The sequence below is a fragment of the Tachypleus tridentatus genome, chromosome 9 (genome assembly GCF_004210375.1).
Source record: "Tachypleus tridentatus isolate NWPU-2018 chromosome 9, ASM421037v1, whole genome shotgun sequence".
Taxonomy (NCBI): Eukaryota; Metazoa; Arthropoda; class Merostomata; order Xiphosura; family Limulidae; genus Tachypleus; species Tachypleus tridentatus.
Genome location: NC_134833.1, coordinates 48382485 through 48400859, shown reverse-complemented (window position 1 = coordinate 48400859; position 18375 = coordinate 48382485). Strand labels below are relative to the sequence as shown.

The 18375-nt window shown below is 30.1% G+C and overlaps 1 protein-coding gene across 10 annotated transcripts in view; it reads right to left on the bottom strand.

The window, feature by feature from the left end:
- Positions 1 to 18355, bottom strand: part of LOC143225205 (protein turtle-like) — a 247281-nt gene extending 228926 nt beyond the window's left edge. For 3 of the 10 annotated variants that reach the window (XM_076454213.1, XM_076454209.1, XM_076454216.1), the window contains exon 1: positions 17879 to 18353. In XM_076454213.1, the coding sequence (XP_076310328.1) occupies positions 17879 to 17942 (64 nt within the window). In that variant the 5' untranslated portion in view covers positions 17943 to 18353. Of the gene's footprint in view, positions 1 to 17878 lie in introns of all 10 variants that reach the window. The other 7 variants (XM_076454207.1, XM_076454210.1, XM_076454208.1 and 4 more) reach the window with 6 other exon arrangements.
- Positions 18356 to 18375: the final 20 nt, after the last annotated feature.

Genomic DNA, 18375 nt, shown 5'->3' with positions numbered 1-18375 from the left:
TAAGTTTCAGCAGTTTCAATAGAGTATTGAAGTATATAAAAAATTCAAAATGGAGATTTTATTTAAAAAACGAAGCAGGGATTTAAATATCAGTCTTATTCGGTCTTTAAAAAAGTATTTTCGTGAAATATCTACCAAATCTTGTTACTGATATCAATTTTATAATAAACTAAAAAAAAAAGCTTTAGGGATAAGGTCTAGCCTGGATGATAATATATTCGCTTGTACTACAAAAAGTAGAAAACAGGGCAAAAATTATCCTATACTTTTTTCGAGATATTACCATAAGTAATTTCATTCTGAGCAAATGATGAGGAAAAATGCGAAATTAATTGAAAGGAATATTGCTAATGTTATCCTATTTGCATGTATTAATATTCAAATTATGAAGGCTTAGAAGAGTATATTAATTAGATTTCAGGAAAAGACATATGCTCAATTTTGTAATTATTCAGTACTCGAATATTATCATTTATTCAAAGAGTAAAATAAATATAGTTTATTTAATTTGTTTTGTACTATACATCTTTTAATAAATAAAATCACCGAAAACTCTTAGCTCTGAATAATAAAGTAATTAGGTGAATAAAAAACTGCGCAGTTTCATAGACAACATATTCTGCAAAAAACATTTATATTCTAAAGTTACCAATATGTATGTTTGTTTCTAATATATAGAAATACTCAATGTGTGTTTTTTCTTATAGCAAAACTATAACTGCCTCTTGGCTGTGTCCATCGAAGGGAATCGAACCCCTGATTTTAGCGTTATAATCCGTAGAACCACTGTAGGCAGAAACACACGAGCTTGAAAAGAAATAAAACCTGTGATGTTATATGATGAAAGCGTGACAACTGAATTTGATTTAATAGAAAGTACAGAAAATGGCAGTAACTTAGATAGTGGATATGAACACAGTAGGTGACGTTTGTAGAATTACGATTGTTTTTAGCATTTACAAAATTCTAAGTGTTCATTAAAGATACTTGCTAACGAGTAAAATAAAACATTATTATGTGAATGTAAGAAAAACACGACTATATATATGATGTAAATATCTACATAAAAATACAGGTTGATATATTTTACATATGACATAAAATGTATACACGAATTGTTTATTTCGACCAAGCGCATGATACAATGTATATATAACGTAAACATTTACGAATGTGCAAATAATGATAAAAACTATTACAGCGGCACATATTAAACATGTCAATATTAATTATGCAAAAGCTAATCACGACTCTCTTTACACATACGAATATTGCATAATTAATTTGTGCTGCACATTACAAAAATGTATTTTTTGGCAGTGCACACTTAAATAAACTGTTTTGCTCAAGCTCAATGAAAAGCACGAGGAGCACTATGTATTGAAACGCAATTTTTGGAAAAACTAAAGCCTCACTTTAAAATTGTAGTGTACATAGTGGACCGTGACGATCTCGATGGTTTATTAAAACAATTACTCAATAACCTATAAAAAACCAGTCTTAATTTATATCCTTGTTAGACACCAAACCTCCACCTAGTAAACAACTGTTAAAAAGTAGCAAGGAATACAGAAGATTACTTAAATAGTTACGTAACAAATACAGAGGCTTATTTAAATAGTTTAGTAATAAATATAGTAGCTTACTCAAATAGTTTAGTAATAAATACAGAGGCTTACTTAAATAGTTATGTCATAAAAACAGAAGCTTACTCAAATAGTATTGTAATAAATACAGAATCTTACTTAAATAGTTTAGTAATAATTGAGCGTAAAACCAAAATCAAGACTCAAAAATTAAGGTTGTTTTTTTACAATCCAATTTCTGCTAGGATGTTAATTTTAAAATCGTAAATATTTTAGGGGTGAATGCTGAAAGCAGTGAATGATAGTGTTGGGACAACGCGGGTTAAAGCAACCAACACCTAAGCCGGAATTGATCTTCCGTGACAGCCATCTCATTATTCATTTTGTTTGTTTGTTTTCGAATTATGCGTGGTAAACGGAATAATCCTAACTCTATTCAGTTCTGTGACTGCAGGCATTTTCCTTTGAAAATTATACCTTTTGTACTTTGTTGATAAATTGCATGATTTTTAATTATTTTTTTTAAATTATAATTTATAAAATATTATAGTTGAAGTAAGAGCAACAACTTATTTTGGACTTAACGCTAAATATCTTGGTTTTTGATTTTTATATAGTTCTTCTCCATTGTTATGTTTTTGATTTTGTTGCCATTAAAAGAGAAACATTCATATTACAACATTTTGTGGTTTATAGATATATTTATTTATTTAAACTTCTCTTTTAAATTTGTGAATTTTTTATTTTCGTGCAAAGACGTGATTGGTATTACTTTCACTTAACATCTGCAAACGTTCCTTTCAATTCTAAGAAAATTGTTTTCTTTAGAATATCATAGCAAGACAAAAAGTAATAATAAAAAATAAACTGACATTTGGACAAGCTATTCACTAGAAGCTAACCCTAAGTTCTTTATTTATAGTGATTAGGTTTTTCTTCCATGACTTTGTAACTTAAATGTGCATCAGTAGTTAAATAATACCTTACAGTTCGTTGTACGTTAGATTTGCATATTTCGTGTCGAAACAGAAACTTATATAACACATGGAATGCTACTCTGAAATTGAAATTAAAATTTTTGCCATTTTACGACAACGTTTCATTTGCTTAAAGTAGAGTTCGTAATGATACAGTTGGTTTACATTTAACTCTACATTTCCTTTCTCGTTAAATAAGAATGTTGCTGTTTCCTGAGACAGAATTTGGAAAAAATGTTTAGTGTTTTGTGAGAGTTGGGAATTTTTTATCTTTCAAAATTTGTAGTGTATACTGAATGGATTTACACATTTTGATAACACGTCGTGTATATCCATATATATATATGGTGTGTAAAAGTTGATTTTCTAAACTTTTTTGCGAGAGGGTAATGTTTAGAGTTATTGATTTCAATATTAAGACTTTTAACGATACTTATCACTAAATAGCAAATTTTATATATAGTAAGTCAGATCTTGTTTAGTGTTGTTAAAATATATAGCACAAAATATATGTGCGGGCATTTCTAGATCCAATGATCTTTCAACAACTTCCTATCATAAACGATGGATAGCTTTAATTATTAAATTAGCGCATCCCTTTTTTCATAACACAGAGGAGTTACACGCTGATACCACTTCCACGGTTGAACGTTAAATGTTGTGAGTAAAAGGTACAAATATAACAACCTTGGCTTTGGAATTATTTGTCGTAACGCTTATCAACAGATTCGACCATTGAAAACATTCTTGCAACCTTTATATGTAAATATGAAAAAAGAAAAACAAAATGCAAAATTAAAATCATGGGCAACTCTTTTTAACAGAAAGATAGGAGACGTAAATAGTTTTTGTCTGTAAAATGAAACAAATGCCAAGTTTTCTGTTTTCCAGAGATGTAGGCTTATTCACTCTAGTATACAAATACAACATATCTTCCTTCATCAGGGTAGCAAGAATTTGATCTTATACGAACAACAACTTTCAACTTTTCATATTTTATTCAGTACCTTAGGAGTAAGGAAAATATAAAAAATTTAATACTTATGTATTTTAACACTAAAGAGCCTTTGCGAATGTAATACAACTTAGGCGCAGTCTGGATCATTTTATTACAACACACATAGAAAGCCTTAAATTAGTAAAAATGCCTAAATTCAGTCTTTTGAGGAAGCTTAAAAGTCTTTTATACACAATAAAACAATAAGTATGTTCAGCGTAAATCTTGATTCAAAATAATAATAATTCAGGAATTGCATAAAATGAGTAAAATGACGATATATGTTGTGTGTGTGTACTATGCCTTATTACCAACGCTATAAAGTCATCTAAAGTGTGTTTTTTTAAACTGTTACAAAAATATATTATTCGAGAGGGTTGGAGTGCAAGCTATGTAATATTCTTAAAACAAAATATGCTAGATTTATCGTTATTGAATCTTGAAATACATCCGAATGAATCCACGAAAAGTACCTCAAAATACCTGAATACCTAAAATCAATGTTAATGTAAAATAAATCTTATGATAAGAAATATAAAATTTGTCTGTAGTAAATTTATATATATGCTATATTAGTTTCAGCTAGCATTGGAATGTTTCAAAACCTGCGTAAATGTAAATTCTCTTCTTGAACACTGCCTTAGGAGATGGAATTTCGTACCACTATGACGAAAGATTAGACCCTCTTCAAACTTTCCATAGATTACTGATTTTAAGCTTCACATAAGACATTAAATATTAAAACTTTTATCTTTTTGTTCTTTATTGTGTAACTAAAAATGAACTTGGCACAGTAAAGGGTTGTTGATCTAAATGCGTGACAATATTACACAGGTAGGTCAGTATTAATGAAATTCTGTAGTTTGATAAGATAAGAATCAAAGGTTTAAGCTAATTAGTATTGTTGACACAGTCTGATTTATGAATTAAATGTTTTTCCATATGGTTTATCCAGGACACATATATAAATTTTGCTTAAGTTAATTGGAGTGAGACCAGATTGTCCTTAGGATATGCTCCTTTTTGGGCCAACGTATAATCGTTATTTTCATCTACGAGTGATATATACAATATTTATTCTTTTTAATAAATTTCTAATTCTAATAGGTTTGGTTTGGTTATTGGAATTTCGCACAAAGCTACTCGAGAGCTATCTGTGCTAGCCGTCCCTAATTTAGCAGTGTAAGACTAGAGGGAAGGCAGCTAGTCATCACCACCCACCGCCAACTCTTGGACTACTCTTTTACCAACGAATAGTGGGATTGACCGTCACATTATAATGCCCCCACGGCTGGGAGGGCGAGCATGTTTGGCGCGACTCGGGCGCGAACCCGCGACCCTCAGATTACGAAGCGCACGCCTTAACTAATTCTAATATTAAGGCTGAATTTAAAAATAATTGTTGAATTCCTAAGCTTTCTTGTAGTAATTCAGTTAAAAATACGTGTGCCATCTTCAGTAAACATGTATTTATTTTTATTTTAAAAATTTAAAGCATAAAGCAGTAATGTACTGTCGTCACGACGAGAAACCCACTTGAAGTAAAAATGTATTCTCAAGACGGTTGGTATGAATATTAAAACTTTAATTAAAATAAAGTACAGAACAACATGTCGACCTTCTTAGGTGATTTTTAGGTTAACAAAGAGTTTGCAACTGACCATTGCCGGGCAGATGTCTTAGTGACGAGAGTGTAAACGGGTACGCAATTGTAGGGGCGTTGCAGTTACATGTTAGGTTATTAATAACTACAGGTATAAAGGTATTCCTTTATATTTGCTTAATTTTGGTTTGAGTTAATGTATAAATTGGGATTATTTGATTTCGTTTATATTTGTTTCAATACTTAGTATCTGGATGTCTTCTATGCATCTTTTATGTTTATTTGATTTACAAAAACGTGTGAAGGATTTTTTTTTCTTTCAATCTAGTTTCCACTTTTCTGCTTGTTTCTCCAATATAAAAGTCGTGGCAGTTGTTGCATTATTTTTATAAACAAATAATGTTGGTGTTGTGTTTGTCAGTGTAGTTTTTACATAGTATAGACTTTAGCTTTGTACCTGGTTTTTGAATAAAATTGGTATTTACTGGAATGTTGTGTTTTGATATAGGTTTTTTTTCCAAAATTTGATTATTTTTTCGCTAATATCGGAAATATATCACGTGCGACAGCGCAAGGTTTTGTAGTTTGTTGGAGCTTATTATTATTTGTTTGTTGTCGACTGTATACATTGCTTCGCGTGAACAATTTAAGTAATAAACTGTATTGTTCCAGTTATGTGTCGTTTTTTGTTTTTTTAAATTTTGCGCAAAACTACACGAAGGCTATCTGTATTAGTCGTCCCTAATTTAGCAGTGTAAAACTAGAGGGAAGACAGCTAGTCATCACCGCCCATTGCCAACTCTTGGGCTACTCTTTTACGAACGAATAGTGGAATTGACAGTCATATTATAACGACCCCACTGTTTAAAGGGCGGCATGATTCGTGTGACGGGGATTCGAAACGGCGATCCTCAGATTAAGAGTCGAGTGTTTTAACCACATGGCCATGTCGGGCCCTGTTGCAGTTACAAATAAAGAAATGAGCGAAGAGTGTGATACGTTATATCTCAAGTGAACAGTGATTTAGAGATAACATATAACATCTTATTTACTCATGTAAAGTACTTGTCTCGCATATTTTATAAATTATTTAAACATACATACATACATAAGTTTCTTCGAAGATTGTCGGTGTGACATTGGTTTTTGTCAATCAACAATGTACGTTATGTAAACTTTTGATACTAGCCATAGAACTTTAACTATACATACTAAAAGGAAATTTACAAAAACTTAAAACTTAACAAAACTTACATGATTAAATGTACAAAGTACATAAAACGAATTCATGCCAAGCATAGAATGATTTATTGTATTGTGAGAAAAAAAAAGAACTTCATACCATAACCAGAACAATAATTTAAAATGACCCGCTTGTGTTTCAACTGTAGTAACGTAGATGCAATATTAGGGTATTAAACGAGACATGTTAACTGTCCAAGAGTCATAAACGCTGAAGTAGAAACTTCAATAATTATATCGATTTTGCAATTCCACGTACGTATCATTTGAAGTTAAATGTGAGTGCTTTTCATGGAGTTTTAACTCCATCCTATTTTACTGAGCAAAAAAAAAAAAAAACAATATGCCATCTTCTTTCAAATGCCACCATTTGATTTATTACTAGCGCAATGCGTACTTCTGGATAACACACATGCAAATAAGACAGTAATTATAAAAAAAACATATAATTGACTTTTATACTATTTTTCTATAATAGTCTACTACACTGATCCCTATATGGAACTGGAAAGATAATTAGACCTTATACGAGAAGTCAAAAAAAGGTATAAAGTGGTCATCTTGTTTGATCATTATTATACTTAAAATTACTAATACATAGTGTCGCGTTTTCAAGTTGTAGTCTTTATGAAAAGTAAATGTACCAACGTGTGTTGCGTAGAAGTTAAAAACAGACCAAGAGCTGGTCGTGCGTGCATGTGTGTGTTTTGTAAATAAATTATTGTGAATTAATTTCCAGTGCCAAAATATTAAATTATTAGGTACTTGACACTTCATAGTAGAAACGTTACTTAACTGAGGCGAGCTTTGACTTTTAAAACCATACATTTACTGTTATGCTAGAATTTTTCTTTTAGTTTTATTACATATGGGATTGGTCTATTCAATTAATTTGATGCATATTTAAATTCCTGATGGCGTTCCATTGATCCCAAACTGTTGAAAACATGTATTGTAACTATTCGGAGAGACAATTAGAATGAAAAAAGAAAACCTGCATGTTGCACTTTGAATATTTTAAAGAAGAATGTTTTGATAAAACAAGTCAAAATGTTCGTCTAAGATATAATGCTTTTCCCACTGTATTTTCGTTTCCTGATCACATATAAAAGAAACATTATCATTATGACGTAGGAAAATGCTGTTCTAATTATTAGAATATTTATTTAGATTGTCGATAATTGGATTATGTATTTATTCTGAAAAAATAACTATTGCTATTTAACTGTTTACATTTGTTTGAGTTCGTTATTACATAAAATGTTTAACTGTTAAAGACTTTTGCTAAATAAACTGTACTATATACAACTAAATAAGCATATGAAACAAACTAATACAACGCATAAGCCTATAGTACTGTCAATAAACTAATAAACAGAAAATTAATAGTATATTTAAAACTAAACATTATTATCTATTAAGAGCATAACATCTGTGTGAGCTCAATGAGAATATAGTTGAAAGTTACTAATGAGTTATGATAGCACTGATACTTTAAGATTTTCTCTATATTTACGCCCTCTCTAAAAAAATAAAAATAAAAATTGTGTTCTTTGCCATGCCTGTCCATATACAGAACATCATTTTCTTATTTAGTAACACTAAAGCATTTTTGTAGAAGTTAATAAGCAATATCATAATAATAGCCAAGCAATAAAGCAGGTTATCCGTAATAAATAACTTATTAACAAATATGGAAGATATATAAATTACTTTAGTAAGTTATTGATTCAGATATAAATAGGGCACAATTATGAAAGTACATCAATCCAAACATAGAATTTATCGTGAAAAGAAACTTCATTCTGTAACCAACATTTCTCTAGATCCAATTATCTCTTAACTCAACACAATGCTAATGATCATGCACTTTTATGTAATAGCTATCATGTCAATAATAGTTTTACAACCATAAAAAAGAAACCAAATGGGTCATTTGCATAGCTAGGGAAACGAAACAAAGCGTTTTACAACAAAACAACAAGCTGTTTAAAATAAGCTACTGTTTCTTTAAAGGCTGACGGTGCGAGCTATGAAAAAAAAGGCTGCCTGTTGACCATTTCATTGATAATGGCATGACATAACAAGAACGCTCAAGCTGGGTAAGAATATGTCTATAAAAACAAAAAATATATTTATATCAGAATATTAGCATTTGTTTGTGATGATTTAAAGTATCACTTTATATTTTGAAACAATTGGTAGCCATTCTGTCGCTAGAAACCTTCAGCCATATTCTACTCAATCCTAGAAATGAAAAAATGCTAAAAAATATACATCATACTTGATGTATGCCGTTATACTACAGGTCATTCAAAGCGAGCACAAAATGCATATGAAAAAATTGTTAAAACATGGAGATTATGGTTCATTTATGATTACCACACATTGCAAGAACAATAAGACATACATAGAAGAAACAAATTAGGATCAATGCACATTCAGCAGCAGAAGCAACATATTAAAGTTTACTTTTTAGCACGAACATTTACTTCAAGTATGGCAAGTGTTGTACAATTTTGAATCAACGAGTTCAGCTTATTTACCTTTAAGGGAAGCAAGTCTACACTTAAATGTTTAAAAACATTTAATAAATTATTTGATTTGTTTAACTCCAGAAATCACTGAGTAAGAATTACAATAATCCAATTAGAATTTACGATGAGACTTCTTTGAAACCATTTTTTGTAGAAACAGAAATTTACATATTTTTCAGTTAAAAAACACAACTCACCAAAGAATATAAGTAACTTGACACAGAACACTATTCATTGGGTTTCTAACCACAAACACTTCTGTGCAGCAACTATACCAAACTTAAGTGTCATCATCTTCACCCTCTTTGAAATATTTTTTGACACCTGTTAGGTCACGTATATAAAGCATGATACACATGTTACGAACCAAAATGTTCTGTATCTAAATGGACTAATTTTAACAAAGCACCATTTTATTATTTGCTATTCACTGTTTATAACTAAACTTAGTAACATTCGAGTTATCTAAGAATTAACATTACCTGTTGTAAAGGCCAAATTATAACTATTATTAGAAACAAAATTAGTGGTAAACTAAATAAAAGTCAATGGTATTGGCATAATAAATACTGTTTACTAAAATTCTACAATATATCTAGTATAATCCTACATGTACTGCTAGTTATCGTGAAGTACTGCCTTTATGAAAATCTATGAAATAACTAAATAAATCCATCGTTCTAAAACATGTGAAAGACTGATTAAGTCATTAGGATATATATACACGATACACAAACCAGTAAGATATACATTTTTGTGAAACTCAGAAATAATTTAGGAATTGATAAACAGTGGCAGGATGATTGGGTGGATCTGTTAACACAAGTCAATATAACAATTACTTTAAATACGTACTAAAATATATCGAAGTGTTTTCTAAATATGCATGGGTTATTTCTCACAAAGGTAAGAAACGTGTAGAGCTCGTAAAAACTTTAAAGCAGTTATAAAAAGAGTCGAAAATCCTGTAAGCTTCAAACCGATACAGGAACAGAAGTTAATAATCGTCTATTTCAATGTTATCTCAAGGAACAAGACATTCACCTCTTAACTACACATATCGAAACAAAAACATACCGAGTGAACAGATTTAATCACACTAAGTCTGGAAGGACAGACGAAATATATTTATGATTACAGAGAGTAAAGAAAAATACACCGGTACATAAAGAGCAAGACTATCTCAGAGAAACATAAATGAAATATCTTATTAATTTGAAAAAAAAAAATGTGTTATCAAGTCCCCTATTATAGTTACACTTTAGAAAAAATACTATTAGAACAGAAAGAGGGAAAAAACAGTATTTTCGTAAAATGAAAAAAAAATGATAAATTTAATACTTCGATCTTCCATCAGATCTAAATCTTTTTTCATCATAAAATGTTAACTCAGCCGATCGTTATTTGTCATGGACAAACTGCGTGTGACTTCATCTAATAACAGTTCTTTTGTCAGCAATATTCTAACAAACTATTCCACTCGCCTTTTGAGATATATTGACCTTGAAAGTTCATGAAAAGTGACCTCAACCAAGTTACAGTATCCACATAGCTGGCATAACGTATCTGATGGGTTTCGTTTTTTTTTTCTGGATCCCACTGTGGTACCATAACAAATTATACTAGACCTGGTCATTACGAAGAACCCGAAGATTTAGTGGGAATCTGAAACCAAGTGGACTAATTACTTCCTCAACCCAGTAACGAATTTAAATTTATTTATGATTCGTTCACCAAAAAGTGAGTGTGAATGCATATGTTAGAACCTTTATAACACTTGATCCTGTGTTACACAGACTCGTTCCTAAACAAAGTTTTCAGACTATTGAGATTTACATAAATAATGATGAGTCGGCCTATCTCATTTGAATAAAGAAGACTCATCATAACACTTCATTTTAGTAAGCTCCGATACCAATAGTCCATTGTTATCATAAACCAGACAATTATAGTGTTCATTACGATTACAAAGTGGGAACAGTTGACTTTACTTTGCTGGTAGTCAAAAGCACTGGGATCATGGATGTTAAACAAATTGTTCAACCTAATAAAAATAAGAAACAAAAAGATCTCATGTTTTGAAGTTTTGAATTGCTAAAACCGAAAGATAAGGAGTATGAACTCCAAACTTTTTGGAAAAGTAATCATGATATTCCTGTCACATTGAAAGTCCTGTTAGTGTGTTCCCTCAGTGATACAGTGGTATGTCTGTGGATTCACACCGCTAGAATCCGGGTTTCGATATCTGTGGTGGGCAGATGACAGATATTCCACTGTGTAGCTTTGTGCTTAATTCTAAACAAATAAACGAAAATAATTGTAAATCCGTTACAATCCACTAAAGTTAAATGGTTTGTAATGTTCGAAATCTATAAACGTTCCTGGTTATTATATGTGAAGATTCCGATTAATAAATATTAATCACAGTTATAAATTCCGAGGTTTATAGTATACTTATTATGGCAAATGAATAATATATACTGCCTCTTGGCAGATTGCGTTGGTTACATTTATCAGCGTGAGGCGAATTTATACAAATTTCAGCCTGCACAACAATACTGACGATGCGCTAATGTTTAGATATACACACATGTTGTTGATTCTTACGCTCGAGGACCTTTTACAACTTTAGCGAAAAGGCGGAAATTTCACAATATAGATTCAACAGTATAAGTAATGTACATTTCTAAACATAAATTTTAATTAAATAAACACAAGTTCGAGCTTATGGTGCTCCTAATATGATTGAAAAGTGTTGCTAAAGTGGAGAACTGCGAACTACGAAAAGAACCAAAGTGCTCTTTTTTTCTTTTCTCATGTTCTCCGATAGGACAACGATAAGTCTACGAATTTACAATATTAAATCAGGGGCTCGATTCTCCTCGGTGTAAACAACAGATAGCTATAAGAAAACCCACACACACTTTTTTCTCATATAAGCAAAAAAATGTGTGAAATTTTAGCTATGGCTTTAGTATGACATTTGAGAACAAGCTATCACTAAGCACGTAGTAGTAGATATACGAGGACACTAAAGAAAGTTAGGAAAAAAAGCAATCATCCTAGATGTATATATCTGTGAGTGTGTGTTTATACATACTTTGATTTTTCGATGACATTTGCTGATTTTTATCCTCATCAGTATAAATATTTATTTATTTTATAAAAATATAGGATATATCTGATTTTCCCCAGGTTTAAGTTAGAATCCCCATAGACCTACATCTAATTATAAAATATAAAAAATCAAAGATATTTTAATTTGTTTGTTTTGAATTTTCGCGCAACTCGCCCTAACCACCTGGCCATGCCAGACACAGTTCTTTTAACTCAAAGAATGGATGAAGGGAAAAATGTAAAAGGAACTGTTTAATTGATAATGAATGCATTACTTTCGACTATAAAATATAAATATATATACAAAATACAGAAAAACATCTACTACTGATAACAAAAGGCCCTAGCTATACTACCTTTAAAAATGACAAAATCTTCATATATCCACTACTTTTTATATTACATACATATATGTGTGTTTATAAGTTTTATCATAATTTAAGTTACTTGTTATTGTGCACAAAGCCACTTAAAGGGCTCTCTGTGGGGGGCTCATAATTTAACACAAACATTTTAAATAAATTGAAGCAGTAAATAAATGTTACGCCATTGGTCAATATTATTGAAACCCCTAAACTAAAACAACCTAACGCTATTGAAAATTGTAAGCTGGATGGTTTAAAATATGGTACTAAATACTTTATCAGCCTATAAGAAATAATTAAAACCCAGTTCTGTAACTGAATTGTTGATGATCTAATGGGATGAAAACTGGAAAAAAATTCAAATTATTTTACCTGATCAATTTGTTCAAAATTAGATGATAAAAATATTGATGAAATAATGGAAGATCCTTTCGTGTGTATAAAGAAATGAAATATTGTGGAAATAATAAAAGAATTTATACTTTTGGTTTATTTTTAAATATAAAAATATCAATGAATGATTTTGTTCCGATTAATGGATTCAAGTAAAACGTTTTATAACCATCATAACATTCTACAGAATTTAAATGTAATAGTATTCGATAAACTTCTTAGCCGCGGCATAGCGACTCGTATAATTGCTCTGAGTTTTCCAAATACAAACTTTTAGCTCTTAGCTACGTCATCTCTTGACCGATTTGAGATCTAATTACAGTTTTCGACCCACGAGGTCAAATCCTTTCGATTGATGTATTTAACCACGCCCAGGGCAGGTCTCTGGTGAGTAACAAAATTGAATCGTGTATACGCGGGCTTTACGCTTGGTATTACTAGTGCACAAAAATATAGCTAATAAAAAGGAAAAATAGTCTCATAGATTAATTTATTTTTTCCTGCCTAAACGAATATCGAGGCCATTGAGAATTCTCTCTTATTTTCCCTTTTTTTTTGTTTTATCTGACTTAATTCATTTATTTCGGCTTGTACATAATCACGTCTTTTCAACAAAAAATAAATAATTTAGCTTTCCCTTTATAAAAGATAAAATGATAAAACTGTCTCTTATCGATGGTATTTTTATTTTATTGTTAAAGTATGTCATTTTAAAATATTTCTTTGAAATAGTTTCTTGCTTACATTATAACAACAACCACATATATAATCGAAAACTGTCAATTTTTTATACATACAACAGAGCTTTGATGTAACTTCATACTTTTTAACCTCGTCATTACTTTCAAACGTTGTTCGAACTCCACAAACGTATTGTTTCTTATTTCTATGTAATTAACAACTTTTATTTCAAAGAGGCTAAATAAAAATTAAATGTACTGTTTTCTTTTCTTAAATAAATTGATGAGTGTAAGCTTGTCAAAGCAACTAAAAATATAAAAGTAGAATGTGAATGCGGAGATCAAATTGTTAAAGCACATTCAGCAAAAAACGAAAAATGTTCCTCTGTAGAAGGAGATCAAATAAATCCGTTAAAAATGGAAAATATATAAATATGAGAAATTATCTGATGATTTCCATAAAAACAAATATAATAGTGTTGTTACAATTTTTATTTAAAAGGTGTGTTGTTCATTATTATAATAAAGATAATCATAAAAAAGGTATTGAAAAGTAGAATGTGAATGTGCATTCAAAGTTGTTTCACCATTTAAAAAAACGTTCCGCACATATTAAAAAGGTGAAACAATATTAATAAACTGTTTGTAATAAACGGAGAACTTCGATCTAAATCTACAATATAGTTGAAAAAGATTGATAAAAGAGAAGGATATTATGGATATTCTAAAATTAGAAAAGATGATTTAATAAAGTTTTATCGATAAACTTCAGAGAGAAATATTTGCTGGAAAATTGAAGTTTCATAAAGATTTAATTGCTAAACCGAAGAAACCAAGGCAGAAACAAACAAAACGTGATATATGTGGAAAACATTAAAACACGTAATAAGAAAGTTCATGCGAAAGTACAGAATATTAGTATGAATTACATAAAATTAAGCTATTTAGAAAAAAATTGACGAAGGACGACTATACCGTATTTGATAAACATTGATGAGTTGAGACGAAAAACAAATTTAAAAGTTAATTTTAATAAGAAACAGAAGAATTTTTCATTCAAAACTACGTTTTTCCTTTTCTTTATAGCAAAGCCACATCAGGCTATCTTTTGTGCCCACCGAGGGAACAAACCCCTGATTTTAACAATGTAAATCTGTAAACTTACCCCTGTCCCAACAAGGGACAATTCACAATTAAAAATGAAATAATTATAAGGTCGACATATTTGTTGCTTACAAAATTCTAAAAAAAAAATGGCTGAGTTTGAAGTGAGCTGATCTAGCTGGACCTAAAAATCATAATCAGTGAATATTGAATTTTCGAAAAAGATACAAAATTAAAAAAGTTGAGTTAAATATTTAAAATGAAGATCAAGGAGGTTCCATGTATATCAGTAAATTTACATTTAGTAGATCGCAATTGCGAAAGAGTTTTTAATTATAACAAACTCGAACAACTGAAATATATTAAAGACGCACTGAGAGAAATTTATTCCCAGTTGCTACAAATGATATTCTAGAATTTGAAAATAAGATGAACACATCAATAAATGATTACAGCTATGATTGAAGTTATGATATTTTTCAATAAGGATGACCGAAAATAAATGAGAGCAGCATGTTAACATTTTGTATGCACAAGTAAAAATACAAATTTGCAATATCGTCTTATCAAACATTTACCTCGATTAATCAAGTAACAAAATAATAAAAATATATCCATGTGCATTGTATTTTTAGCTGTCGGAAATAATCAACCGTGTTTAAATACCTAAATATTTCAATATAATTAACTAACATTTATAATAATCAGTTTTTCATCAGTTTATTAGTTGGTGAATTTAAGCACAGAATTTTAGATCTTTGTATTCTCCGAATGGCAAAACAAACTTAATAAATTAGCAATACGCTATCGTTCAGTCTTATAGCCTAGACTAAATTTCTAAAGTAGTCTTAAGATGTCAATATGTTTCTGACTTTTAGACAACTCACATTGTTAATTGCAGAAAATTTCCTTTATGAATAATGTCACGTAGACATTTTATTATAATGGTATCTTTATTTTATTATTAAAGTACGTCATTTTAAAATATTACTTTGAGGTTAGATAAAGATAAAAAAGTTCTGTTTTTTAAATAAATGGATGAGTGTAATCTTGTCAATACAACTAAAAATTAAAAAAGTAGAATGTGAATGTGGAGATCAAATTGCTAAAACATTACAAGGAAACAAGGAAAACATTCTCTCCATAGAAGGAGATTAACTAAATCCATAAAAAATACCATATGTTCAAAGGAAGAGAAATTTACCTATGCACATTGTACGTTTCATTAAGGTAACACGAAAAAATTGTAATTTTTTTACATCTAGACAGTATTTTTATAACAGAGTAATAAATAAAACAACTGAACTTTCCACAAAAATGATATGTTTCACATTTAACCAATAAAAATTACAAACGACGTGGAGTAGTAAGTTTTAAATTAAACCAATAAAAATTACAAAAAACAAGTAAGTTTCAAATATGAAACAATCTTAAAAACATATTTTTTCAGTGAAAATCTCATGAGCGTTGCAACAGACAAGTAGGTACGTTTATTAATAACTGTGTCTAAATAGAAATACTTCAATAAAATCTACTCCGTGATGATAGCTCATTTTTAATAAAATTTCTATAAAATCCTTTTTCTCGTGGATGGTGAACATTATTGAATGTCAAGTATGAGTGCACTGTTACAGAACTGTCAGACAATTCCAGAAAAGGCCGAAGACCCAACAGCCTTCTGCAGGAGCCAGCAGTTATATCTTCACAAGAAATAATGTTCATTGAAATTCCGAACTAGCTCTTACAATCTAAAGCTCGCAAGTTTTAAACGCAGTATGGAATAGTTCCCCTAATATCTGCTTCAAAACTATTCCTATTTTCACAAACAATCTGAAAAAGACTTATATGATACCATTTTCAGTGATAAAAAAGTGATGTATAAAATATTTAAAGTATGAAGAAAAAACACACAAGTAATGGAATGTGTTGAGCATAATTAGCGTTATAGTTATGGAGCTGCAGACAGACCTTAAATATTACATCGCATAATGTAAATTTTAATTAATAATGTTAAGTCTCAAAGTATCTTAACATTCAAACAACCACTGAGCGTCATCAAACTTTATTTTCGTATTGTAAAATATTTCCAAATTAGAATGTCAATGCTAGTCAAACATTTTCCAAATCATCATAACAATGATAATTTTAATGGCTTGCAAATGTGAAATAAACACAAAAACGATTGAAATAGAAAGACTAACTGTTATCAATACAATAATAAAAGTTTCATCTCTCGTATGAAATACGTAATAAAATATCTATGTCCAATATGGTGTTTATTGATTTCATTGTTTTGACATTTGTTTCTTTGCATCTAAGCCTTTAATGCTCAAAACATCATCAAATATAATATAGAAAGATTTGTTTATTTGTTATTAAACACAAAGCTACACAATAGGCTAGTTTTATTTTACCCAACACGGGTAGCGAAACCCGCTTTCTAGTGGTGTAAGTCCTCAAACATACTACTATGCCACAGGGAGGGGCAACAGAGATAGAAGTAATTAGAATTTTACGGTTTCAAAACACACGTTTGAATGAAGCAGAAAATAAAACAGGATAAAAAGGAAACTTGTTGATCAAAAACTAACATAGAATAAAAATTGCCTACATAAAGCTTTTTACAACTTTTAAAGCAAGATAATGAAAGTACAGGCAAGCTCATTTGTCATCTTAAAAATGAATCATTAATGCCTGTACGTAACTATTTATGTATTTATAGCCTCGATATAACTGTTTATAGTCATCCATTTATCAACAAAATTAATTTATATGAAGCCTTTCAAATATTGCTCTCAGATATAGCGGCTTAGCACTCCAAATGTACACGTATGTGTATTTAACCAAAAGAAAAAAAACAAGCAGTTTTGTTTCTTGAAATAAACGTAAGCATTAATCGATAAAATTAATAAACAATGATTTCACTCACTCTTTCGCTCTCTCTTATATCCACACGAAATGTTTAAGTTAAAAACATTTAAACGTAAATTTTAGTTTCGTGAAGCAAAACTTTCACTTACCCGTACATATGAATTAATACCGTTATAGTATTAATTGTACGAAGATTAACTTGTATTACTTTATTAATCCAAGAAATAAGAATTTCTGTAAACATTAGAAATCTGAGTTTTCTTATACCTGATTCTAGATAGCACAGAAGTAGAACATTTCCCTTTCATATTATTACACTAAAAAAACAACATAAAATATATGTCATGAAAGTACTTTAAATTTCAGTAGAATCATCAAGATCTAACCGACAAAGAATTGAACATACCTGTAATAAACGCCCAGAGGCACATGAACCACGCCAGAAATCGCCATAATATCTTAAAAATCATCTCATATAGAGTTCAACTCTTGTGATCAGCTTGCTCCTACTAATTTTATAAAGTCTTCAACACAGATTCACTGTAATTATTCACTATAATACATCCAAACTGGAAAGGACACCGCTTTTACTGCAAACATCTTTTGGAGATCTTCTCTCTTGACATTATGCTTCAAACCACAGCTCCTGCTAGGTTTGCCAATGAAGTAGCCAGTTAGAAGAAGCGAAGCCACGACTTTGATTTGTCCTTGAGCCAATATTATTCAAATAACACACTTTAAACATGATAAGTATTTATATACTTTCCTTGTTGATTGAGTACAATTTGATAAAGGTCGCCATACATATTTTCATTCTAGGTTTTGAAAACACATGCCATTTGGCCTATCAATGACGATGTCGTCTCACAGACGTAAGTAAACCCTTACTGCTGGGAAGCTTAT